The 25,785-nt window shown below is 41.0% G+C and overlaps 2 protein-coding genes across 11 annotated transcripts in view; one reads left to right on the forward strand and one right to left on the reverse strand.

Annotated features, from left to right (window-relative positions):
• Positions 1-22,202, forward strand: part of SMG7 (SMG7 nonsense mediated mRNA decay factor) — a 95,218-nt gene extending 73,016 nt beyond the window's left edge. For 4 of the 9 annotated variants that reach the window (XM_047705684.1, XM_047705691.1, XM_047705688.1 and 1 more), the window contains 15 exons: positions 2,328-2,490; positions 3,173-3,329; positions 4,381-4,451; positions 6,114-6,174; positions 8,855-8,974; positions 9,801-10,227; positions 12,040-12,184; positions 12,680-13,059; positions 13,669-14,040; positions 14,817-14,966; positions 16,968-17,048; positions 17,508-17,667; positions 18,734-18,904; positions 19,020-19,165; positions 19,777-22,202. In XM_047705684.1, coding sequence (XP_047561640.1) covers positions 2,328-2,490; positions 3,173-3,329; positions 4,381-4,451; positions 6,114-6,174; positions 8,855-8,974; positions 9,801-10,227; positions 12,040-12,184; positions 12,680-13,059; positions 13,669-14,040; positions 14,817-14,966; positions 16,968-17,048; positions 17,508-17,667; positions 18,734-18,904; positions 19,020-19,165; positions 19,777-19,890 — 2,718 coding nt within the window. In that variant the 3' untranslated portion in view covers positions 19,891-22,202. The remainder of the gene's footprint in view (positions 1-2,327; positions 2,491-3,172; positions 3,330-4,380; positions 4,452-6,113; positions 6,175-8,854; positions 8,975-9,800; positions 10,228-12,039; positions 12,185-12,679; positions 13,060-13,668; positions 14,041-14,816; positions 14,967-16,967; positions 17,049-17,507; positions 17,668-18,733; positions 18,905-19,019; positions 19,166-19,776) is intronic. The other 5 variants (XM_047705686.1, XM_047705687.1, XM_047705689.1 and 2 more) reach the window with 5 other exon arrangements.
• Positions 22,203-23,371: 1,169 nt separating this feature from the next.
• The window catches only part of NCF2 (neutrophil cytosolic factor 2), a 30,332-nt gene continuing 27,918 nt past the window's right edge, over positions 23,372-25,785 (reverse strand). For both annotated transcript variants that reach the window (XM_047705357.1, XM_047705358.1), the window contains one exon: positions 23,372-23,856. In XM_047705357.1, the coding sequence (XP_047561313.1) occupies positions 23,744-23,856 (113 nt within the window). In that variant the 3' untranslated portion in view covers positions 23,372-23,743. The remainder of the gene's footprint in view (positions 23,857-25,785) is intronic.

Below are 25,785 nucleotides of genomic sequence, written 5' to 3' on the forward strand. Positions count from 1 at the left end.
GGGGCTCAATCCCAGGATCCTGGGATGATGACCTGAGGTGAAGGCAGAGGCTTTAACCCACTGAGCCCCCCAGGCGCCCCTCAGCTATATATTTCTGTATATAAAGTTGTGGGGGGATATGTGGGCAATTGTAAATATACTTTGAAGAATCGTTCCAACGCTTTGAAGTTAAACATAGTATGAGGCAGATCTATTTTAAACTTTACTCATTTCTGAAACATCAGAAGAACATTGTTGGAGTGAAATTTTAGCGTAGTTGTGTAAATACGCAAAAGTGTTTCTAAAGCATATGTAGATCATTAGTATCATCTACATGTAAACTTCAGTGTGTCTGTGTAACTAGCAATCTTTAGCTCCTAAATTGAGGTTTATTGAAAGGCTTAAGGTTTAGGAAATGAGACACGAGGCTTTTTATATATGTTCACTATGTACTGTTTTTTCATGGTATTTAGCTAAGTATATTCCCAACTGCTCTTGAAGGCATCTTTGAATAACACTGTGTTAGCCCCGATCTGATTTTGTTCCTGATGAGGCGCTTTACTTACTACAGTGTAATCTAAATTTTATGAAGTTACAACGAAATAGTTACACATTTCCTTACAAAGGTGTGGGTTGTGCCTTCACTAAATACTTATTGAGTACCTCCTGTGTACCATACACTTCTCTGGGCTCTTGGGGATAGAAGGAAGACCAAGACAAAGTCTGTGCTTTCTTGAAATTTTACATTATATTATCATTTGCTAGTACTTAGGCTGCACTCATATGATTAATGTTTCTGTGCGTACACTAGAAAATCCCTTAAAGGGCTGTGTTTGTCTTCTGTTGGGTATTGCCATCTAAAATAAAATGCCAGTGGATTAATAGATACATTTTCCACAAGGAAAAATGCTTTTTGAAAAATAGAAGCTATAATTCTCATTTTATTCCAATATGCTATATTTGTGTAAATGGTCAATTTAAAAGGTTGTATGTAGAGATTGAAGGAGAACTTCTGTGGGAGAAGTCTGGAGAAGAGATACAATTTCAGAATGTTTTGAAGAAAGGAAAGAAAAATGCTTGATGCCTTTGGAAAAGGAATAAGCATTCTAGATGTATATACTGGAATGGCAGATGGCAAGGAGGCAGAGAGAGGAGTTTAAGTGGAATTGAATTGTACTTTTCTGCCATGATAATGTAAAACACCTTGCTTATAGAATCATTAAACTTACTCTGGATATTTCAGGTTCTTTATGTAAATAGAAAAAAAAAATCTTTGGAGCTGGATAAAGGCAGCTGTAAATTTCTCAGATGGTAGGCTCTCTTGTCATTGCTGGTAGAACTGTAAATAAGGTTATCTGTTTCCCACCATAAGCCAGGTGACAGTGAATCCCCACTTGTATCCATTTCCTAAGAGGGAAGGAGGTTGACTGTAGGTTAAGCATACGGTGAAGCGAGGATATCATCTCTAGTAGCTATCAGCTTTATTAGGAACTTGTGTTTGAAAAATATTTTATGTGGAAATAAACTAAAAGTACTGCAGGTGCTAAGGTAAAAAGGTGACTAAGTTGAGGCTACCAGCTGAGAGCATGGTCAGTGATTTCTTTCTCATAATAACCAGGTTAGCAGGTTGCTGTGAACAACACAGTTATTAAGTAAAAGGAATTTGATGATGAAGATCATACATGTGCTTTTCTAAGATGTAGAAGTTACCTATAATACATTATTTATTGTCTTAGTAGATCATTACCCTATGTTCCAAAGTAGGTTCTTGTTATCTACTCCATTTATAAGTAAGTTTCTTTAAATGTGTCAAGCCTTTGAAAGAGTAAATTTTATGACAAATTTTGGAAGTCATTCTTTATGTATAACTTATATACGTATGACCAACAGTTCAAAACATTTTTCAGTCTTTTAGTTTGAAATTTCCTTTTTACTATGCACATCTACTTTCTAGTCATTGGTTCCAACTTAATATTTTACTATGTATGCATCTCTTACAAAACTGCTCCTAATGGATTAAGATGTATACGTTTATTGACTGATTCCCAAAACTTTTTTCTCATCATATTAAAAAACACACAGTTTACAGGGGAAAAAAAAAGTATTGTGAAAAACAGCTCCAAGAGCCCTGTGGTGTCTGGGCTAATTCCTTTCAAGGCAGAGAGTCAGCCAGAGAAACATCAGACCACATCAGACTCCGTTAAAATCCTGGGATTAAGGGTGGAGACATTTACTTATCTGTATCTGTTAGTCATGTGACTTTAAATGCAGACCACCAGTTTAATTCTTGTGTGGAAGGTGGTTCCTGTTCTTGATAATACATGCAGTATTTCTGTCATCTTTTACAGAGGCTGCTATTCCAAAAAGCTTTCAACTCTCAGCAGTTAGTTCACGTCACTGTCATTAATCTGTTTCAACTTCATCACCTTCGTGACTTTAGCAATGAAACGGAGCAGCATAGTTATAGCCAAGATGAGCAGCTGTGTTGGACACAGTTGCTGGCCCTCTTTAGTAAGTATTAAATCATTTCATTTTCTGTGCTGTCTTCTTTGGAAAACATAATGTTAGGCATTTTCATCATTGTAACAGAGTACTAGTGACATATGAAAATGTGTCGTATATTTCCCAATATTGAATCTGGAGGCCTAAACCCTAGGGTCTGTCCTTTTATCTACTCATATTCCCCTCATCAACTATATCTGTAACTCTTTTTTTAAGATTTTATTTATTTATTTGACACAGAGAATGAGCACACAAGCAGGGGGAGCAGCAGAGGGAGAGAGAGAGAGAAGCAGGAGGGACCCCAATGTGGGGCTCTGTCCCATGACCCTGGGATTATGACCTGATCTGAAGGCAGTTGTTTAACTGACTGAGCCACCCAGGTGCCCTTGTAACTTTTTTTTTTTTTTTTAAGATTTTATTTTTAAGTAATTTCTACACCCAGCATGGGGTTCATCCTCACAACCCTGAGATCAAGAGTCACATGCTGTACTGACTGAGCCAACTGGGCACCCCTGTAACATTTTCATCATGTTATCCCTGTAACATTTTTAACATGGGAAAAAAATGCCTTTTTAGAAAAAAACTGTGAGGTATTGGTGTTAAGTAGCAGAAGACTCATAATGGTAGTTTAATTTGGACTGGTACATAGTTTCAAATATCTTACGCTTTCTGAATGCATTTTTCCTTTAAGTGTCTTTTCTTGGCATCCTGTGCAAGTGTCCTCTCCAGAACAAGTCTCAGGAGGAGTCCTACAATGCCTATCCCCTTCCTGCAGTCAAGGTCTCCATGGACTGGCTGAGACTCAGACCCAGGGTCTTTCAGGAAGCAGTGGTGGATGAAAGACAGTAGTAAGTGTCTTAGAATTTCATGTTAGCTTGTGTGCTTTTTTTGTTTGATAGTCCTAGATATATAGAAACCGCCTCCTAAAACACAACATTTGAACAATGAAATGCTTGTATTTCCTACCTCCTCTCTGGAAATTGAACCAAAGACCTCTTTGTGTGCTTTTTATTTATTTGTTTGAATTTCTTGTGTGAGGCACAATCTTAAGGATTTCTGGCTCCCTGTGGGTTCCCCCCCATTCCTGGCTGCCATCGTGGGGAAGAAACGCTTTTCACCTTTCAAAATGAAATTGAAGTAAAACCAGTTGACTTCTTATCTATTACAGTATGCTCCAATTCTCTGTTTAGAAGTTGAAGAGAAGTGATTTTTTTTTTAACTTTTTCCATTATTTTCTGTTTGCCTAAAAGTAATACCCAGTTTAAGTTATGTTTGCTTGTTTTGAGCACAGAGGATTGGAAATTATTTTGGCTCTCACCATTTTCTCTGTAATCTCTACTCAAAATAATTGTGATGTTTCTTAGAAGCTTTTGATTTTATGGTGACAAATGAAAGCTTTCAGTTTACCTTGATATTTTTACAGTATGTGCACTTTTTTGTATCATACAGAAAAGGCATACTCATCACCCTTGAACAGAGAATATAATTTGTCTGTGGTGTACCCTACCCTGTCACAGATTAAGAACTAGCAATGGGTTCCATAACGGATAATGTATATGACAGCTTTGAAAACATAATATGTTGTTTCTCTAGACAGTGTGTTCTTAGTAAATATCCATTATCAGTGTTTAACAAATTATTTTCACTAATTATTAAATTAGGAGCCTGGGAAATGATCTGCCATAGTAGGTCTCTGTTGTACATCTTTGACCCTTTTTTTGGTATCTTTTATCTAGACATCTTTGAAAATAGGTTTTAGGAAATCATATAGCCTTTAAAATGCTGAAGCAAGGGAAAAAAATACATAAAGTCCAGGCCCTATAAATAACATTGTGATGGCTTATTAGTGTTTTGGTTTCTGTATTTTAAAAATGTCTGAAATGTCTCTTTAATTTACAGCATTTGGCCCTGGCTAATTTCTCTCCTAAATAGTTTCCATCCCCATGAAGAGGATCTTTCAAGTACTAATGGTAAGGGCTATCTTAATCTTACGTTGTTGACATTGTTCTAAATCACCAATACTAGGCTTAAGGCCAGAGAAAAAACAGGCTCTTGTTGTTTTTAACTTAGTGACTTTAAGTTCAGTATCTCAGAAGTGACTTTGAACTCTATACTCATCATGATTAAGAGGATGGAATTAGGATGTTCTTAACGTTCCTCCCAGCAGCATATTCTCCTATTTAGCTACATTTGAATAGGAGTCCAAAGAGTACAATACCTTTAAATTCTTTCTTCTTCTTTCTGCCATATTCTTACTATTTTTTTTTAAAGGTGCTAATGGGAACAGTATTATTCCATTAAAGTAATACCTATTTATTATAGAACATCTGGGACATTCACACATTAAGAACAGGAGTCACCCATGGTGTTCTCATACAAAGATACTTTGTACTTATTCATGTGATAGTGTATTTCTTGGGACATTTTTCTTATGTGTATATACATCTGGCCTGTGATTGCTTTCAGATACAGCTTTGCACCTGCTTTTTATTTTTATTTTTATTTTTTAAAGATTTTATTTATTTATTTGACAGACAGAGTTCAGAGGTAGGCAGAGAGGCAGGCAGAGAGAGAGGAGGAAGCAGGCTCCCCGCTGAGCAGTGAGCCCGATATAGGACTCGATCCCAGGACCCTGGGATCACGACCCGAGCCAAAGGCAGAGGCTTTAACCCACTGAGCCACCCAGGCGCCTCTGTACCTGCTTTTTAAAGTTAACATTATATTGTTAGCATTTTCCTTTGCCATTTAAACATTTTTTAAACATGATTTTTACTGGCTGCATAATATTCTGCCCTGTGAATATGCCATCATGTATTTTTTTTTTAAATTTTTATGTATTTTTAAGATTTTATTTATCCATTTGAGAGAGAGAGAGAGAGAGAGCATGAGAGGGGAGAAGGTCAGGGGGAGAAGCAGACTCCCCCTGGAGCTGGGAGCCTAATGTGGGACTCGATCCTGGGACTCCAGGATCATGAACTGAGCTGAAGGCAGTTGCTTAACCAACTGAGCCATCCAGGCGCCCTTGGCCGTCATGTGGCCTCATTGTCTATTTCCTTTAAAATTTTCCCCATTACAAATAATTCTGCACTGAACAATCTGTAGTTGACTCCTTTCTGATTATTTTACTCTGTCAGATCAGTGCTTCTCAAGTGTTAATTTGTAATGAATCACCTGGGTTTCATTTCAAATGCGGTTTATGATGAATCATAAACTGGTAGGTTTGGGTTAGTGCCTAAGTTTCTACATTTCTTGCTCCTGGGTGATGTCGGTGTTGTTTTTCAACACTTTGAGTAAAACAAGGAGATAATCTAAGCACTGAGATTTCTGGGTCTGAGGCTGTAAAGTTTTAAGGCTGCTAGGGAAGAAAGGTCCCATTGTCTCCATCCCCTTAGTGTTGAGTAGTGGGTAAGGAATAGGGGACAGTGTCAAGGACCCAGAGACGACCTGCAGGGATTTGATACATGAATTCTGCTATCAGGATTACTATAGAGAAGAGCAGAGAACTCTGAGCATTATAGATAGCATTTTTTCTGTATAGAAGATTGTCATTTTCTTGATTTAGTGAATAACGCTGTGCTGAATAAGTTTTCAAATTAAAATGTTTACAAATCTTGCTTTCTACCTTTCTGTAGCTACACCGCTTCCAGAGGAGTTTGAGTTACAAGGATTCTTGGCTTTGAGACCTTCTTTCAGGTGAGTGGCAGCTCGAGGAGGTTTATTTCATTACCAGTGATTATAGCATTAAAATGAGAAATCAGGCTTGGGTATAAAAGAACCTTAACCCTTGTTCTATTCCCAGCTTTGTCTTATTTTCCTAACAGCAACTAAAAGCGTAAGTTTTTTGATACGGAATGGATTTGCATATGTCATGCTTTTACCTGCTGCGTAATACACAACTAAGTGCTTTTACAAATATGGGGGAAAGGAAAGGAAAAGAAAATTGCTTCTCCCCAGCGATATTTATACACTGGATTTTTTTAATACTTTTTTGAAATTAGAGAAGTCTCAAAAATGGGAACTAAATGAAAACCGAAGGATATTGCTCGACATCTTTCATATCAATAAAGATGATAAAGCAGTTTGTTTTTACAGTCATTCTTGTCTCTTCTCCTCCTTTTCAAGTCTAACTCTTTCATCTGTGTCCTTGATCTTATCCCTTCCTGCCTCCTCACCTGTTACTCTCTCTCTGTGTTGTATTTGTGGTATCTTTTTTTTTTTTTTAACAGCCAGTTACTTCCTTTTAGCCTAGTAACATTCAGGTATACCTTGTTCTTTTTCATTTTCTTTCTTTCTTTCTTTTTTTTTTTTTAAGATTTTATTTATTTATTTGTCAGAGAGAGCGAGCGAGCACGCACAAACAGGGGGAGCAGCAGGCAGAGCAGGCAGAGGAAGAAGCAGGCTCCCTGCTGAGCAAGGAGCCCGATGCGGGACTAGATCTCAGGACCCTGGATCATGACCTGAGCCGAAGGCAGCTGTTTAACTGACTGAGCCACCCAGGCGTCCCTACCTTGTTCTTTTTTTAAAAAGTAAAATTCACCACCCCATCTTTCTCTGATGTTTCCCTTTGTCTTCATCATCAGACTTTTTAGAAGGATAGTTAGTGTGTGCTAACCTTACTGACCCTACTTCACTCCCAGCCATTTCTCTGCCTCCTGCAACTTAAACTAATAGCGCCTTCCTGGTTACCAGACTCCACTGACTTTATAATTTTCATCCTATTCAGTTTTCTCTAGCATTGAGTCTCTTGATCCCATTCCTTCATGAAGCCTCCTTTTTCTTAGCTCTACCATCATATTCCATCTCTTTTCGCTTTCTTCTGTACCACATGCCTCAGAGTAGTATTCTCCAGACTTCTTCCCACCCCGCCCTCCCCACCCTCTGCCTTCTCGATGGCGATCAGATCCATCCTTTTGTCTTGAGCTTTCATCTCTTGGATAGTAAGTCCAAAATTTTCAGTTCTCTTTTTTTGGAGTTTGGACTCCTCTATTTTAACAATCCGATCTCCCATATACATTTCAAAGTTTAATATGACCCAAAACGACTCTTATTTTTCCTATCTGGTCAGCAAAAATTGATCTTTCTGTATTTATCTGTGTGCCATTATCCACCTGTGTGAACTCTTAAAAAAAAAAATCCTTATTTCCATTAACCTTTCTCACCAAGTCTTTGTGATTCTGTGTTTAAAATGCCTTTTAGATCCAGCTCCTCCCATTTATTTCCCTTTGGTTCAGGCTTTTATCACCATTAACCTGGAGTATAAAAAGCTTCCTATTCAACCTCCCTACTAAGAGTCCCTCTCCTTCTGTAAGTCATTTCTGGCATGCTTCTGTAATTATATTTTAAATATAGACCTGTATAGTCCCATTACTAATACAAAGACTTCAGTTCACTCACCCCCAGTGGTTCCAGTATCTTTTTTAGCTTCATGTGCAAGTGTTTGATTTTTCAGCCATATTTTCTGGCATCTCCACCCTCCTTTCCCTTAATACTAATATTCTCTACATTCCCTGTGTCCTATTTTTGAGTAATTCTGTTTTTATTCCTACAAGACTTTGTTTATGCTATGCCTAGAACACTCCATTTGCCTCCTCTGCCCTTCCCTTACCTTCCTGTATGCACTTGCCATTCCTGTCAAAGTCCAACTCCAGTAACACGCCGTGAAAGCTTTTCAGAGCTGATCAGAAGGAAGAAGCCCCCCTATTGCCGTGCTTATTCTTTGCATAGTTTTTATTGTGACACTCATCAAATTGATTCACAGTCTCCTATTTCATCCTTATGACAGAGACCATTTCTGTTTCTCATTTATCTTTGTGTATTCAGCATCTAGCCGACTATCTGGCAGTGCTTACTACACTTAATGAAGAGAAATCTGAAAAATCCTTATTTTTTTCAGGTTGATTTACCTTCCAAATGTCAATGAGGTTATACTCTATGATACGTGTACGTTTTTCTGGTTTAGGGTCACCTAAATGCATAATTAACAGTCTGTTAGAATAGGCATGCTCTCGGAACCCTAGCATTTGCAGTGTTCATTTCCCACAGATGACATAGAATGCAGGATAAGTGTTAATGAAAACTTTCACAGTAAAAGTATCTTTCCTAATAAAAGATTGTGATTGTTTGAGCTCCTCATTTAGAAAGTAAAATCTAAATTAAAAGTATGTTAATGTAATGAATTTGCATGTTACCTTTTTTGCTTTGTTTCATTGTCCATAAAGTCCTTGGGAGCTTGTATTCAAATGCAGTGGATTACATCAAGTAGCTAGTCTGTATGGAAAAATCTGAAACCATTGCAGTTAAATGGGTGAACTTGGTTGCCTGGGAAATCTCTTTAGAATTTTAATTTTGTATAATTTGCTTATATCAATTTTAGGAACTTGGATTTTTCTAAGGGCCACCAGGGTATTACAGGAGACAAAGAAGGTCAGCAGCGACAGATACGGCAGCAGCGCTTGATCTCTATAGGCAAGTGGATCGCCGATAACCAGCCAAGGTATTTCCTACCAGATGCACTTTCACACCCTGCATGTGTGTCCAGCTCTGTTTAATGCTACCATAAACTCTTACGTCAGAACGTTGGTGACGCATCACATTTTGACCCTGGTGATCCTGAGTGTATTCCATTTCATCTCTGTTCTCCCCGTCAAACTGCCTTGTGTAGAGGAATAGGCTTTGTCTCCCCCATGAATCGTGAGCTTCTGCTCTAGTTTACAAACATCTGTGTAAATGTAACCAACTGGATGTTCATAGGTGGCTTGTATTGACAGGGGCAGGGTGGTCAGTGTCAGGACAGCTCAGAGTCTGATGAGTTTCTAGTACTGCCACTTCCCTAAGTGTGTGCCCTTGGGATCTTCCCAGTTGATTATCACCTTTTTCAAAGTCAGTAACTGTTTCATATTCATTACTGTCTTCAGGCTCCTGTCACACTGCAGCACTTAAATGGTTGCATGTTTGAATGAACTTAGTCCTTTTGAACTCTAGTTTTTACATCTATAAAATAGGAATTAGAGATTGCCACTGCAAGGGCCTAGTTTAGTGCTTCGTACTTAAGACATGCTTAGTAAATGTAACTGTAATCAGCAGAATACATTAAAAGGGCATGGGAATGTTATGGGAATGCTAAGTGATATTAAGAATCCAGATTTTTCTGAAACTACTTTTTATGTTACATAAAAAGAGATAAGTTATACTGTGACACCCCACTGTCTCCAAGTCTTTGGGACTGGGGATGTACTGACTCTTGGGGCCCTATGCAGTTCCAGTGTTAGTGGTTTTTAGGTTTATGGTTTTCATATATGGATTTATTTTTACTTTTTTAGGCTGATTCAGTGTGAAAATGAGGTAGGGAAATTGTTGTTTATCACAGAAATCCCAGAGTTAATACTGGAAGACCCCAGTGAAGCCAAAGAGAACCTCATTCTGCAAGAACCATCCATGGTAGAGTCCCTGGCTGCGGACGGGAACCCAGGACTGAAATCAGTGCTGTCCACGGGCCGCAATCTGAGCAACAACTGTGACCCAGGAGAGAAGCCTATGGTCACCTTCAAAGAGAACATTAAGCCGCGAGAAGTGAACAGAGACCAAGGAAGAAGTTTTCCTCCCAAAGAGGTGAGAAGGGACTATAGCAAAGGAATTACTGTAACTAAGAATGAAGGAAAGAAGGACAACAACAAGAGGAAAACAGAAACCAAGAAATGCACCTTAGAAAAGTTACAGGAAACAGGAAAGCAGAGTGTGGCAGTGCAGGTAAGCTGTATTTGAACTATAACGCAGGTAGAGGAAGACTCACACAAAAGGCAAGATTTTTCATTTTGTTCCTAAAGCCTTGAGAATTGGCTCTTCTGGAAGCGTGAATGCATTCTTGGAATGCCAAATAGTAAGGTCACGTAAGAGCTATGGTAGGTGGTTACTCCATCAACTCTTCGAAATTGTAATGTGAGTGAAAAAAAAATCTCAACTTGATTTGACATTTTTGTCAATCCTCTCCAATTTAAGTGGTTTGAAATGACCAGTTGCAGACCTATTAACTATATGAACTATATGTAACTGCCATTTGTTAATGTTAATATGGGGAAATTTGGGGTCTTTTAGACATCCAGTAGGACCAAGGATATATTAAGGCTTATAGTTTTTTTTTTCTCCTTAATTCACTAAGAAATAAAAGATATTCTTGGGAAAAGATGAGGCTCTTTTCTTGGCCTTTATACCTGTCGTAGCCAGTAGCATTATGTCACTTCACTGTTATGCTGACTCATGGGAATTTATAAAGCAAGAATTTAAGTCTCTTGCTGGGGAGAGGTAAACACTGCTCAGTTATTTGTGACTCTGTTTTTCTTAAACCTTTCTACTACATACTACTACATACAAACAAAAGGTCTTTGCTCTGTGGTTTCATTAATACCATTAATGTTTGAACAAAGACCTAGGTAGCCATTTGATTCGTTAGCACATTTTGGCAAATGTATTTGTTTGCAGTAGGCCTGAGGACCCTTATATTACTGAAGGCTGCTTGCAAATTAATAGTGCCTTCAGTGTCTTTAACCTCTAGAGTTTTTTTGGGAAACAGAGAAATAACATAATAGTTGCATTTTGAGATTAGTAGTAGAGGGAGAAACAGAGAGAAACCTGGTAGAAATTGAGGAAAGGCATGTGGGGGGAGAGGCGCTGGGGAAAAGTGAAGAGCAAACCAATGAACGATGAAGCCAGAGGACCAGAGATGAGAGCAGGGATGAGAGCAGGGACGAATCCAGCATTTCGTGCCTGCTCCGCCTCCTCCTCTGCGGCTGCCTCCCTGCAAGAGCCAGACTGAAACCTCCTTTCTGGCCTCTTCCCTCTTAAATCTGCTTCTGATGATTCAAGCAACCGGCAGGAGTCAGTGTATCACTCCTGTCCGCACCTCATCTGAAGGTCTTCGTGATGTCACCCGTTTTCCTTCATTTTACTCGTTCTGAGCAACGCATAGGACCTCATATTCTCTGTAGCTCCTTGTGTAGGACTTCGGGGCCTGTTGCTTATTGCTGAAAGTAGTTCTGAACGGGGTGTCCTCATGGAGGGTGGGTGCCTGACTGGTGTGCTTAAGGCCGCCCAGAAGAAATTAAACTGAGACCCAAAGTATGTCCCCTGTGGGTTAATAGTCATCGTTACTAAGTCATAATTCATATATGTTGTTGAATGAATTCAAGTACAAAGGTCCCTGGGGCCCATAATAGGTGGCTTAAGATTATAGGCAAGATTTTTAACCTGTTGGTAAGACATTTCTCATTTGTAAAACAAATGAGTTCTCAGGTCCTTTCTGTGTTTAGTATTTTTATGATTTTGTGAAAGGAAAATAATTAGACTAGTAAAACTAAGCCCTTTTATCTTTTATTGACAAATAATCTATTTTGATTTTTCCCATTTTTAACTTAGGTGAATTTAAATACCTTCATAGGCTTCTTTTTTTTTTTTTTTTTTTTTTTTTTTGGACATAGTGGGTTTTAAATACTTTCTTAGAGTGGGTGCTTCTTTCTGATACATTTGCGTTTCAGATTATTATAATGTTGCTTCTATTGGTCATAGGTAAAATCCCAGACAGAACTAAGAAAGACTCCAGTGTCTGAAGCCAGGAAAACACCTGTAACTCAAACCCCAAGTCAAGCAAGTAACTCCCAGTTCATCCCCATTCATCACCCTGGAGCCTTCCCTCCTCTTCCCAGCCGGCCAGGTAAATATACATTTTATACTTTGTTCTACTTAATCTCATTTGCGTGTGAGTTTCTGCTCGTTAATTGAGTAATTCATACTCTACTGGAGTTAGAATTACTAAACCATAATGTTAAAAGGTAGAAGGAAATTCTCCTTTCTCTAATGCTTATGAAGTTATTTTTGAGCCATTTCTCTAGTTTATTTACAAGTGCATGTTTGTTACCATGAAAGAATTCCCATCGCTAACCCTAGCATTTGAGAGACCACCTTTAAAATACTCCAGTTGCCTCAGTGGGTAGAAGTAGCAGCCCTCACTACTCTCATTTAATTCTTGAAGTCAAGTTAAAGATTGATGTTTGATCGGTCTCACTTGCTGGTCGATCCCTGTTCCTGTATAACTTATTAGAGGACCTCTTCTCTACCCTACCTCATGTCCCCTTCAGATGACTTATTTTTGCGTTTCTTCTGCTAAATGCCTTTAGAACTAAAGCTGCTGTGTTCTTCTATTTTGAAGGGTTCCCGCCCCCCACATATGTTATTCCCCCTCCTGTGGCATTTTCTATGGGCTCAGGTTACACCTTCCCAGCTGGTGTTTCTGTCCCAGGAACCTTTCTTCAGCCTACAGCTCACTCTCCAGCAGGAAACCAGGTGCAAGCTGGGAAACAGTCCCACATTCCTTACAGCCAGCAGCGGCCCTCTGGACCAGGGCCAATGAACCAGGGACCTCAACCACCACAGCCACCTTCCCAGCAACCCCTTACATCTCTACCAGCTCAGCCAACAGCACAGTCTACAAACCAGTTGCAGGTTCAAGCTCTAGCTCAGCAACAATCCCCCACAAAAGCTGTGCCGGCTTTGGGGAAAAGCCCTCCTCACCACTCCGGATTCCAGCAGGTAAGTTCGAGTGGCGGGTACTGTGCAGCTGAAATAAGGAGGGAAGACTGAAGTTATTCAGTGTTCGGTTAATTAGAAATACTGGTCAAGCTTTCAGATGTTTTTGCTGTGTAAAGATTACGGAAATGCAAAAATACTCCTCTTGCTGTTTAGGAAAGTTCAAATGTTTTCCTTTCTCTTGTCAAGGAGACTAGATCTTAAGTACCGTTCTTTGCTGCTACTTGTCAGCTTTGTAGAAAAGGACTTTGTGTAAATAATTCTCTCCTATTTGAACATAAACTACAGAAGGGAAATAGAATCATAATCTTGGTGAGGTGTTAAGGATAGGATACCATTCTTAAAAATGGCAGCTTGAGGCAGGAAGGGGGAAAACACACACACACGCACACTCATTTGTTCATTAACATCATGAGTAACTGAATTGAAAGAGAACGTGAGTTCAGTGCCCAACATATGTTCCCAGAAAGCTCTGTGTATTGAAAAACCTAAAGAGTAAAGGACTGCTGAGTTTTGTTGGTTGTAAGACCCCTCGTGTTCATTCTGTGATGTCCTGAGTATTGAATGTAACATTGCATTTTATCCTCTTGATGACGAGCATCTCTTTTTCAGTATCAACAGGCAGATGGCTCCAAACAGCTGTGGAATCCCCCTCAGGTTCAAGGCCCATTAGGGAAAATCATGCCTGTGAAGCAGTCCTACTACCTTCAGTCCCAAGACCCTATAAAACTGTTTGAGCCGTCATTGCAACCTCCTGTAATGCAGCAGCAGCCTCTAGAGAAAAAAATGAAGCCTTTTCCCATGGAGCCATATAACCATAATCCCTCAGAAGTCAAGGTCCCAGAATTCTACTGGGATTCTTCTTACAGCATGGCTGATAACAGAGCTGTAATGGCCCAGCAAGCAAATATGGACCGCAGGGGCAAACGGTCACCAGGAGTCTTCCGTCCAGAGCAGGATCCTGTGCCCAGGATGCCATTTGAGGTGTGTGTCCTTTCCTGTCACCAGACACAACAGAACTAGGTCTGGGGCTGCATATTTTTACTTTCTCAAGTAGGCATTTATAAAGGCCGCTGTGATTCATGAGTGCTCTAGCGAGCTGCTGAGTAACCGGTGTGGCTCTTGGTCACCCCCTCACAATTGCACAGTGTGATTTGATCTGGGGGAGTGGAAGAATTCCGTTACTGTTGTGGACCTGTGATGGTCTGGCAGAGAGATGGTGCAGAAATCTCTAACACAGCATGTTAGAGAATTCTGAAACAAAGCTCCTCTCAGTTGGGCTGAATCATCTAAGTTTCAAAATAGGTTTACTGAGTATTTAAACAAATTGCTTCCTGAGAGGAACAAAGTCAGCCAGTTATCTTTGATAGTGGAGTTCCCCTTCCTTTCTCTCTTAATTCATGAGAAACAGGTGTGTTTGTAATTTTCAAGAGAGAATGTAATTTTTGAAAGAGCTGTTTCTCTGTTCGCCCAAGATAGGCCAATCCCCTTGCCCCGCCTCGTTGGTTTACTCACAAGTCTCGTTAACCTTTTATGCTTGTTTTATGCGTGTTTGTCAGTGGTTTGTGCTGCTTTTGTCTTGATCTTTTGCACCGTTGTCCTTGTGTCACTTTACTTTTATTTCAGAGCCTTTTCTCCTTGCATAGTACTGTCTGCTATAAATCTTGCCTCGAGTTGCCTCCCTCCCCTAACCACGCGACTACTCCTCTGTGCTTTTGTCATCCCTTACTGCATCTCACTGTGCTCCTTTCTGTCACTAGGACCCCAAGGGCTCCCCTCTGCTTCCTCCGGACCTGTTAAAGAGTCTGGCTGCCTTGGAGGAAGAGGAAGAGCTGATTTTTTCTAACCCTCCTGATCTTTACCCAGCTTTGCTGGGGCCTCTCGCCTCTCTTCCTGGACGGAGCCTCTTTGTATGTATTTGATGTAATTCTCCTTGCTCTAACCCCAGCTTCTTTCCTGAGGTTTTGGAGTCCTTGGAATAGATGGTTTCTTTTTTTCTGGAGCTTTTCTTTTTTTTACCAAATTGTACCATTTGTTTCCTTACTGCCCAGACTAACCTTCAAACGGCAATAGAACATGGGAAAACATCTCGGACTCCATAGCTGTGAATTTCAGAGTCACAGCTTTGTCGTACGTGTTACCCAGAAGCATCCTTCAGGGCTGGTCACACAGGATGCAGTGCTGGCAAATTAACTTACTGTTTAGGTGGTACTTCCATCTAAACCCAGGAATTTCGAGGGTCATGTGATACTGCTTAGGAGCAGTGAGGTTTTTCCTCAAGCACTCAAAATATGAAATGAAATATGTTCTAGATTTTTTAGTGACATTATTGAATGGTATGTGGCTCTTTTCTGTTTGGTTAAGTGAGAGCCCTGATCTAAATTCAGAGCAAGATTCATAAACAGAATGAGTAAAAATGAGAATTCTATTTATAAACATTGTTGGAGTGCCACAGATGTGTGAATACGGAGATGAATAACTAGGATGGTATGAAATAAAGTCTGAAGTATTGATTAGTGGTATCTTTTTAAAAATAGCCCTCTAGAAATCACTCTGCATTTCAAAGGATGGCATTCTATATTGTCGTCAATATTTACATTATATTTTGCTGAGGTGGGGGAATATGAGAAGCATATGCCAGGAAGTTTTCCCCTCCCTTTACTCCATCTTAACAAAACATGAAACAATTCTGACCTTTACCTTTTTTTGCTGTTTTTTTATGAGGCAAGAAAACATTCGTAAGATTAAAATACATTAATTTTAGTATTAGGGGAAATACAGTTGTATGGCTCTCAGAACAGAAGTTGCCATCCCTGGCACTTGAAGTTCCGGTAAGAATTTGCCTGAGTGAGTGCCAGAGAGACCTCCCACTTTTCCCCCCAAGTTAGAGAAATAAAAGATCCCTTAGAAATTTCATCAACTACAAGAGTACAGTGACCGCACCTCAGGGTTGTGGAAAGCCTAACTGCGAAACTGTTGGCTCCGTGTGTTTGCCTTTCTTGATGCTTCTCTGCTCGTGTGGCTTGAGGTCCAGGGGGCAGTGCCTCTCTCTCCAGTCCTTTCCTACTCCCTTACTTCCTACTCTGCTTGTCCCTCCTCCACTCAACGTGGAGCTGATGGTGGAACAAGTGTGCCTGAAGGGGTAGTGTTTTAGAGTTTGGGGTTTTTTTTTTCATGTTCACACACACAAAAAAAAAAACCTCTTAACTGTAATCCTTTCTGTATTTAACATCATTAATGATATAATGTGCGTGAAAGTGCCTTGCATGTACTAGGTGTTTAGTAAATGCTTTGTTGATCAACTGCTCAATGACAGTGAGCATTAGAGATTCAGCTTTTTTTCCTGGTAGTTTTCTTAGCACCAGTAAATGTAAATTCAACTTTAGCAACTATTTTAATATGTACCACAAATAGATCTGCTTAGGAACCATGTTGACAATCCCAGTTCAGTTGTCAAAATGGATTTAAAAGGCTTTAAGCCATTACTGTGAGTGTTTTAAAATTGGGGGATGGGGGTGGGGGGGGAACGGACTGCCAGATCAGCTCAGCATCTTGTTTTGAGAGTATTTTAAATGTACCTCTTGATAAGTGTATTCCCGAAGGTTCCTGCTAATAAACACTCAGAGCTAGCATTTTGCAGGGTCCCTGGTCCCTGCCAGGGTATCTGTGCTAGATGAGAAGTATTCATCCAGGAGCATTGTGTCTGACTTGGCCTGTGGCACCTGGCACTTAGCTGGTGTCGTGGTATTAACATTGAGTTCATATCTTTGAAGCCTTACATTGTACATGATGGGTACGTACAAGTATGCTTAAATGGTGGTCTTCTGCTAGATTGTTTAGTACCTTAAGATTAATATTAAGCAAATGGAAGGCATAATTTAACTACCTTTTTTTTTTCCGGGACTGTGAAGAAATCCTTGTTGGAGAAGCCCTCGGAGCTCATGTCCCATTCCTCCTCTTTCTTGTCCCTCACCGGATTTTCTCTCAATCAGGTAGGTAGATGGTGCTTTTATAGTAGGCTTGTGTATCCTTTCCCATTCTATTTGTCCCCCTATTTTTCTCTTCCTTTCTCTTCCATGTATTGGAGTCTTCCAGACATTTTATTTTATCCTCTGTCCCTCTGATTTGGGTATGTGAGATACTTGTATGTTTTAAGTTTGAACCCTTGAACTTTTTAATACAGAAATCCTTAGGGCTCTGTTGTCCAGCCAAGTGAACTTTTCATACTTTTAAATCTGGGTGGTTTACATAGATTGAGGGAAAGCAAATTAGGGGAAAATGAATTTAACAGGAAAACCAGAAAAAACTGAGATAAAAGCCTTCAAAATTTGTCTTGTTAAGAAAAGCTCAATACACTTAAGATGCTTAAGCATCCGAGAACATGAACATGACATTTTCTTAAATCTCTTTCATTGGAGTGAGTTTATAACTTGGTTGTCATTGTCTTCCAGGAAAGATACCCGAATAACAGTGTGTTCAATGAGGTATATGGGAAAAACCTGACAACCAGCTCCAAAACAGAACTTAATCCTTCGCTGGCCCCCCAGGAGACATCACTGTACTCCCTCTTCGAAGGGACCCCCTGGTCTCCGTCCCTTCCTGCCAGTTCAGGTATTGACTGGTCTTTAAATTGCAGGCCTTGCATTTCCTATTCACTGCGATTGATGATGATTTAGTATGATTTTGTGATTATAAATGTTAGGGGTTTTTTTTAGTTTCTGAAAGAAAATAGGAAAAAAGCTTAATGAGCCAGTTCACATAATAAGTGCCAGTGAAAACGTTTTTTTATATCCTCAGTAACCAGCACAGTTGTAAGAGAGAAAAATATGGGTTCTATCTTAAGATTTCCAGCTGTTTTTTAGTTTAGTTTTTTTTTTCTTTTTAAGATTTTATTTATTTATTTGACAGAGATCACAAGTAAGCAGAGAGGCAGGCAGAGAGAGGGGGGGGGAAGCAGGCTCCCTGCCAAGCAGAGAGCCCGATGCAGGGCTCCATCCCAATACCCTGGGATCATGACCTGAGCCGAAGGCAGAGGCTTTAACCCACTGAGCCACCCAGGTGCCCCTGTTCTTTAGTTTTTGTTTATAGATATTCATTCTTTGCAGGAAAAGTTGCACTCTTTAAAATGGATTTTTTTGAATCTCTATTTTATAAATGGAGTTTGATTCAATAGTCATTCTTAAGATCAGGGAATTCTGTTTCTGGTAGAGAGGACTGGTAGATATTTACCTGAAACAGGCATGCCAGAATAGTGCATGCATAAAATTGTTTGGTTTTGCTTGCTTATTTATTTATTATTTTTAAAGATTTTATGTATTTATTTGACAGAGATACAAGTAGGTGGAAAGACAGGCAGAGAGAGATGGGGAGGCAGGCTCCCTGCTGAGCAGAGAGCCCGATGCGGGGCTGCCAGGACCCTGAGATCTTTAACCCACTGAGTACCCAGGCACCCCTTGCTTTTTTTTTTTTTTTAAAGCAAGGACCATTCCTTAGATATGTGTAGTAAGACAAACTAGCACATCCGGCAGAGTCCCTTTGGAGGCCCTGATTCTGCCTTTCTCCCAAAGCCCTGTAGTTATCTTTAGTAGAATTGAAGTGAGCAGATCTATAGGAAACTTTAGTTCTTGACTTGTTTGTGAAATACCTATTAATGTCTTGTGTTGTTGTGATTTAATAGATCATTCAACACCAGCCAGCCAGTCTCCTCATTCCTCTAACCCAAGCAGCCTGCCAAGCTCCCCTCCAACACACAACCATAATTCTGTTCCATTCTCCAACTTTGGACCCATTGGAACTCCAGATAACAGGGATAGGAGAACTGCAGATCGGTGGAAAACTGATAAGCCAGGTGAGATCCAGACTTCATTGCCTAGGAAAAGTGAATCACTTACTCTGCCCTTCTCTAGTGTTTGGTATTTGGTGATGACAGAACATCCTGAATTCTTCTCTCTTTGCATCCTTAGCCATGGGTGGGTTTGGCATTGACTATCTCTCAGCGACATCATCCTCTGAGAGCAGTTGGCATCAGGCCAGCACTCCAAGTGGCACCTGGGCAGGCCATGGCCCCTCCATGGAGGATTCCTCTGCTGTCCTCATGGAAAGCCTAAAGGTAAGTGATTTTTGGGAACAAGAACCACGAGAGATGTGGCTCTGCTTTTGTTCCTGTAGATAACCAGGCTTAGTCCTTAAACCCTTAGAGTTGATCAGTTCATAGCATGTATCTAGCAAAGTCCTAGAGAAACATGGTCTACCTTACAAGATTCTTGAATAGGAGTGTTGTTTTTTAATTTGTGAGCTCACTAGTGATAAAGAGTTTTGTCTTCAAGGGGGGCAGAAAAAAGGTTTTAGTTGCATTGCAAGGTTAAGACGATCCTGATTCATTTAGGAATGTTTGATTTAAGCCTTTTGTGAACACAAGAAAGAAGGTACCTAATTTTAGAGATGTTTTGTTTGCCTAAAATCTTTATTGTAAATATTCTGAGGTCCCACGTGGCACTGAGTTTTAATAAAAAGTATTTCACCTTTTCTGGTTTAAAATCTTAGTGGGAACTAACTGGTCTTGAAGACAGTCTTACAACGGCTTTGTCTAATAGCTGGGTGCTTTAGGGGCAGGGGTCTTGGGACACATATGCCTTTATATTTGGCGAGGATTGAGAAACAAACCCCTTTCAGACGTCCGGGCATTTGACCTCTGCTGACAAGCTCTGGGCTGTTTTTCAGTCTATCTGGTCCAGTTCCATGATGCATCCTGGACCTTCCGCTCTGGAGCAGCTGTTAATGCAGCAGAAGCAGAAACAGCAGCGGGGACAAGGCACCATGAACCCTCCACACTGAGGCCAAAGTGGCAACCCTGGGAATGAAGGCTCCATAAACCATGGCATGTTGGGTTTGCAGGACTGGCCCATACAGTCCCCTGCAGGTGGCAGCCCTCTTTTCTGTTTCTTGCTGTTGAGAGGGTGTAAGCGTTCCACCGGCACGCTGAGTGTGCACGAAATGTCCGCAGTGCAACAAAAAGAAAAAATCATCCGGAACTCTCCGTCCCCCTGGGGCCTTCCGGAGGGAGAGAGGAGCTGCTGTCTGTCTCACTCAGTTACCTGATATCACCGCCTCTCACCTTCTCCATCGTGCATGTCCCCAGCCACAAGGGAAGTGAAAGCTGAGAAGGGGAGGCAGATGGGAGAAGCCAATGGGAACTTCTCAGTCCTTTTTTCCTCTTTGGGGAATAAAATAGGAATCCATTAATGATTGCTTTGCTGACTGAGAATGTAGTTGAAATTATTCCTGAACATCTTTTATTATTGTTATTACTCTCGGTAGTAAAATATCACACTGAATTCTTCCACACACAGATGTGCTTCTTCTAGTCAGTGTGTAGCAAGGAAAGCCCCGTCCACTGCTCCTGTGAGAGGTTGGTGGTGACAGGATGGGGAAGCTGACCTCTTCAGCCAGTGGAAGTGTTCCGTGAGGGAGCGTCCAAGGCCTCAACCTTCACTCAGAAGGTTCTGGCAGGCCCCCTTCTGGCCTGGAGACTGCAGCAGGAGATGCCCTTCACTCTGTAGGTGCTCGAGCCCCAATCGAGGACGCAGTGTGGGTGGTGGTGCTGGGCTGGACTGGCAGATGACTGCTGTAGGACTTGAAATTAATGTTTTTGATTCCTGTACATTTTACAGTAGCGTAGCAAGCAGTCTCACAGAAGGCAGGCTGGTCCATTCGTGGCCCGACCCATTTTAATAGGTAGAAGCTTTCAGTGTGGTTATATTTTGTTTGATTGGTTTTTGTGACCCCCATCCTGCCTACCACCCACCTCCTCTCGTCCCTACCTCCATCCCTCTCCTACCCTATGCTGTCTGCTAGTAATTGTTTCTATTCCTAACGTGTACAACATCTCGCCAAGAAGCAACAGCATGGGGTCCAGCAGTTGGGGCCCAAAGGACAGTCTGCGGAGGAAGGAAGCAGTGGCGTCTGCATAGCGCACAGCGGGCCAGGCCCCTGCCCAGCTGCGTCTCCCGACCTCCACTTTCAGAGTGAAATTCAAGGCAACAAGGACACGTGTGCAGCATGCACAGAAGAGAACACAACGAAGTCCATTCTGGAAAAGGCGAAAGAAAGGAAGATAAACTTTTATTTGGTATTTATTAGAAGGAAAGAGGACTGAAAATTTTCTTAAGTAGAAACAGAAGGACAGCATTTCTGTTAGTTCCTGGAAAAGTAATATTTTAAGGGGAAATTATGGAAACAATCTAAATGTCCAATTGCTGTGCTAGTGGTAAGGTCTATTTCTGGGAGGTCTCTCCTCTGTGTGTGTGTGTTTGCGTGTGTGTTTGCGCGCGTGCGCGTACACACTCAGCTGCTCTCCCTGGGGGAGGGGGAGTGTGTGTGAGTGTGTGGAGTCAGTGTGGGACTTACAAACTGGAAGACAGCTGCAGAGCAAAGCACATCCAGGAGCCCCGGTTGTCATTCAAGTCTGGGCAACCCCAGCAATGGAAGGGGTGAGATTAATGCTCGTTGCTCTTCAGAGAGAGTGGTTGGAGCCCCGTATGCTTACATTATTGCTCTTTAAGTTTGACATGGTATTTGGGGTTTTTTTGTTTTTGTTTTGTTTTTTGTTGTTGTTGTTCTTCTTGTTGTTTTGAAAGGTCTGAAAGGGTGAGGCCCCCCCACCCAAGGCAATATGAAACCCTTTGTGCTTCTCTCCAGCCCCCTTCCCCGTGTCTGCCTCTCTTCCATCCCCTCCCTTCAAGCCTCCCTCCCCACTACCTTGACCCACTTTGTGTGTTTGAGCTCTGCATTCAGGCAGCTGCGACATTCCAGTGTTTGAGCTGTCCCTGATTCTCGCACCCTAGATGAGCTAGCCAGATCCACTGTCTCACCCCTGGTACTACCCACATCCCATACAGCCCTGTTTCTGCATGAGAATTTGGTGTTTGGAATGATTCTGACTCTTGGGGTGGGGTTTCTCGCCTTACCATCCTCCATGTGGAGTAATGAGGCGGGAGAGGAGAATCTTCATCAGAAACTGGTTTTGTGTAGTAAACTTTCTCTTGTGTTTGTTTTTTTGTTTTGTTTTGTTTTGGTCTGTCTGTGCAAGCCCTGCAGCTGCTGAAATCAGCTTTGCCTTTAATTAAACCATGTTCTCTCCAACCAGATCTGTGTGTACGTTGTTTCTTTTCCAACCTCGAAGAATATCCTACTTTTAAAGAAAAAACACAAGTATTTATCACAGACCTGTACCCTTGAAGCAAATAATACATTATATGTTAATAAAAACAAAAAAAGCCCAGTATTTAAACTACTTATATAAGTCATCTAGGAGAAAGCAGAGGTGGTCAGAAATTGAATATGCTTCAGGGTTATTTGTGCTTTTAGTAGCATTCCAGACCACCGGGCATTTTTATGGAAAGGGATGGGTAGAAAGAAACTGATTGTCAAAATTCTTTTATCTAATAAATAAAGATTGGCTTATGGAAGGAAGTTAACAGCCCTCCATTTGTATCCCTATTTTTACTGTCAGTGGGACAATACAGAGATAGTTTCTCTTTCTGGTCTAAAAATCACTAAGTCTGGTTAACCCCAACAGTAATTAGTGTTCTCAGCTTTGAGGCTGCATTTCTTATAGTTATGTCCAGAGTTTCCAGTAGTGGCCTTCTGGGTGTGCGGCGGCTGGTTGGAGGTCAGTGCCTCGGCCTGCCAGTTTGTGTCTTCACACTGGTCAGCAAGCCTCTCACGCCCGTATGGATTCCCTCTACACTTCCTTCCCTGACTGCTCTTCACAAGCACCCGCACACTCGGTCACAGAGCCACACGTACTGTGCAAGGGGGAGGGAGGGAGGGAGGGAAAGGAAGACTGGTTCTAAAGTCTAGTATTTGTTAACCCCAAGTTAACCCTAAAAAATCAAGCCATTTGGTTAAATGATAACCAAAATAAAACCATAGCGTTCTGTCACATGTTATATCAGTCCATCTTACAAAATGTTAACCAGCAGGATAGTCCTGACCCAAGTGGCTTCCTGAATGTGGCTTCTTTGCATCACTCAGGTAATGGTGGCCCATATTCAGTATTGAACTCTTAACAAATGTCCCTTCCTGAGAAGGTAGGAAGGGATGTGATTCTAGGGTTTTAATTCTCTATGGAATTGAAAACTAAGTCTAAATTCAGTTCAAGCAATGAGACTTTGAGTAAAGGAAGGTTAATTTTGCGTGCATCTGCCATCTGAATGACCCGTAAATTTACTTCAGGCTCTAGGAGGAGTCTGCGACTGTTGTGGTACAGGAATAGGGGCATTTATACTTCGGCCTTGGGCCTGCACTCTGCATATCTTGTTTTTGTAAGTTTTTTATTGAGGTATCACATATAGAAGGGCACCAATAATCCGTATACAGCGCAGTGAACTTTTACAAAGTGAACACATTTGGGTAGCCAGCACTCTAAGCAAGAAACATCAGCACCCTAGAAGACCCCCTCATCCCCTTCCAGACGTTTCCACCCACCCATCCCACCCCACCCGTCAGGGTCATCATCATGATAAGTCTTTACATCATTGTGTAGTAGGTTAAATTTTCAGTGGGAAAAGTAGATCAGTTAACACTTTCGCACAGCGATGTCTCCCTACAGTGTACTGCAGGTGCATGCCAAACCTCACGAGTGATTATAGTTACTTTTCTCCCACTTTGTAGGTTCTGGAACATCCTAGACTCCTCTAGGAGAGCTTTCCAAACCTGTAGTTGCATGTTCTTCAACAAATGCTTTGGGGAAAATGCCAGTCTTCCCTTTGCACTCTCCTTCCAGCCAGTCTTCATTCACTGATAAAAGGAAAGGAATACATCAATTTCTAAAACCAGTACGGGAGAATTAATGTCACTTGGATATTCCACACACAGCTTCGGCAGTCCTTCACCCCCAACTGTGCTAACAGGGAAGAGTCTATCGGAAAGTGATTTGAGAGAAAAGTGAACATAGGACTTCCACCGTCTTAACTGGTTTCTGTCTTACAATGAAGGAGTAAAATACAGAAAATCAATTAGATGTTTCAAAAAGTTGCCAGAAAAATAAGATAAAAGAAATTAAACAATACATTTTGAGATAGGATATTTTTTAATAACAGAAGAGTTGTATCTGACCTATGTTAGGAATTTTTATTCTGATTACATGCAGAGGACATGCCATTAATTAGATACAGTTCATCTTTGGGGCACATGGGTAGCTCAGTCAGTTAAGCATCCAACTCTTGATTTCTGCTCAAGTCATAATCTCAGGGTTGTGAGATTCATGAGTCCTGCATCAGGCTCTGCACTGAGTGTGGAATCTACTGAAGATTCTCTCCCTTCAGGACACCTGGGTGGCTAAATCCCTTAAGCATTTGCCTTTGGCTCAAGGTCATGATCCCAGGACCCTGGAATCCAGTCCTGCCAGGGGATCCCCCTGCTTGTTCTCCCAAGCTCGCTCTCTCTGGCAAATAAATACAATCTTTAAAAAAAAAAAAAAAAAATTCCCTCCCTCTCTCCTCTCTCCTCTCCCTCTGCACCTACCCCTGTTCACGCTCTCTCAAAAAAAATTAATTAAAAAAAATAGTTGATCTTTGAACAATACAAGTTTGAACTGTGAGGGTCCACTTATACACGGATTTTTTGATACAGCACTGTGCTACAACAGTATTTTCCTTATGATTTATTTTCAAGATTGATTTATTTGAGAGAGAGAGCATGGCAGGGATGGGCAGAGGGAGAGAAAACTAGGAGACTCCCCGCAGAGCATGGAGCCTATCTTGGAGCCCAGGACCCCGAGATCATGACCTAAACTGAAATGAAGAGTCAGACACGGGAATATGCCACCTTTTTTCCTCATATCTACCCAGGTTTTTCTGTGCTCTCATCCCATCCTCACTCCCCACCCCAACACTGGACAGTGTAGCTGGTTAGTTGATACTGACACTTAAAAAAATGGTGCTGGGAGTTACTAAGTCTTACTGTCCCCTGTTAGAAGACAGTCACAGCTAGGGCACCATGCTTCTTTACTTCATTACTTATATTTTGAGTTAATTGCCACGCAATTGTATACTCTCTACCCCATTAACTTTAAAATCTGATTTCTTAATCTGTTGGATTTTCTGTCATAATTGGTAATGGTGTTTGTTTTCACTACTCTGCATTGCTAATGCATATTTCTGCTGTTTTGAACAAAGCTTTTGATGGGACTCTTGAAGTAGAGAAATACGGATTATGTCAAACCGTGAGTTACAATGGTGCTTCTCACCCTTGGGAGATCAGCATCACACTGGAAGCTGTTAGAAATGCAAATTTGTGGGCCCCACCCCAGACCTGAATCAGAATCTGGTTGCTGGCCAGGAATTTTATTTAACTCTCAAAAAGGGTGCTTGGGCGTTCTGAAGTTGGGAGAAGAGCTAAATTAGAATTCTCTACTTAATACTGTTTCAGCTTTTAGTGTGTTTGACTCCTAACAGGATCAGGAAAGTCACCAAAGACACACAGCAATGTTGAGTAGCTTCTTGTTCAGGCAAAATCTACCCACTTCTTCTCTCATCTTTAGAAAGTACGTCAATTCAAAGAACTACGGTTTACAGAAAAGTATCCTATGGCTTGGTGCAAAGACAAAATGATTCCAGCCACCTTCCAATCGGTTCACTCTGGGAATGAGAAAGCATGGCTTCCAAAACAGCCAAATCTTTTTTTTTTAAGATTTTATTTATTTACTCAAGAGACAGCAAGAGAGAG

Source organism: Lutra lutra, chromosome 15 (genome assembly GCF_902655055.1).
Source record: "Lutra lutra chromosome 15, mLutLut1.2, whole genome shotgun sequence".
Taxonomy (NCBI): Eukaryota; Metazoa; Chordata; class Mammalia; order Carnivora; family Mustelidae; genus Lutra; species Lutra lutra.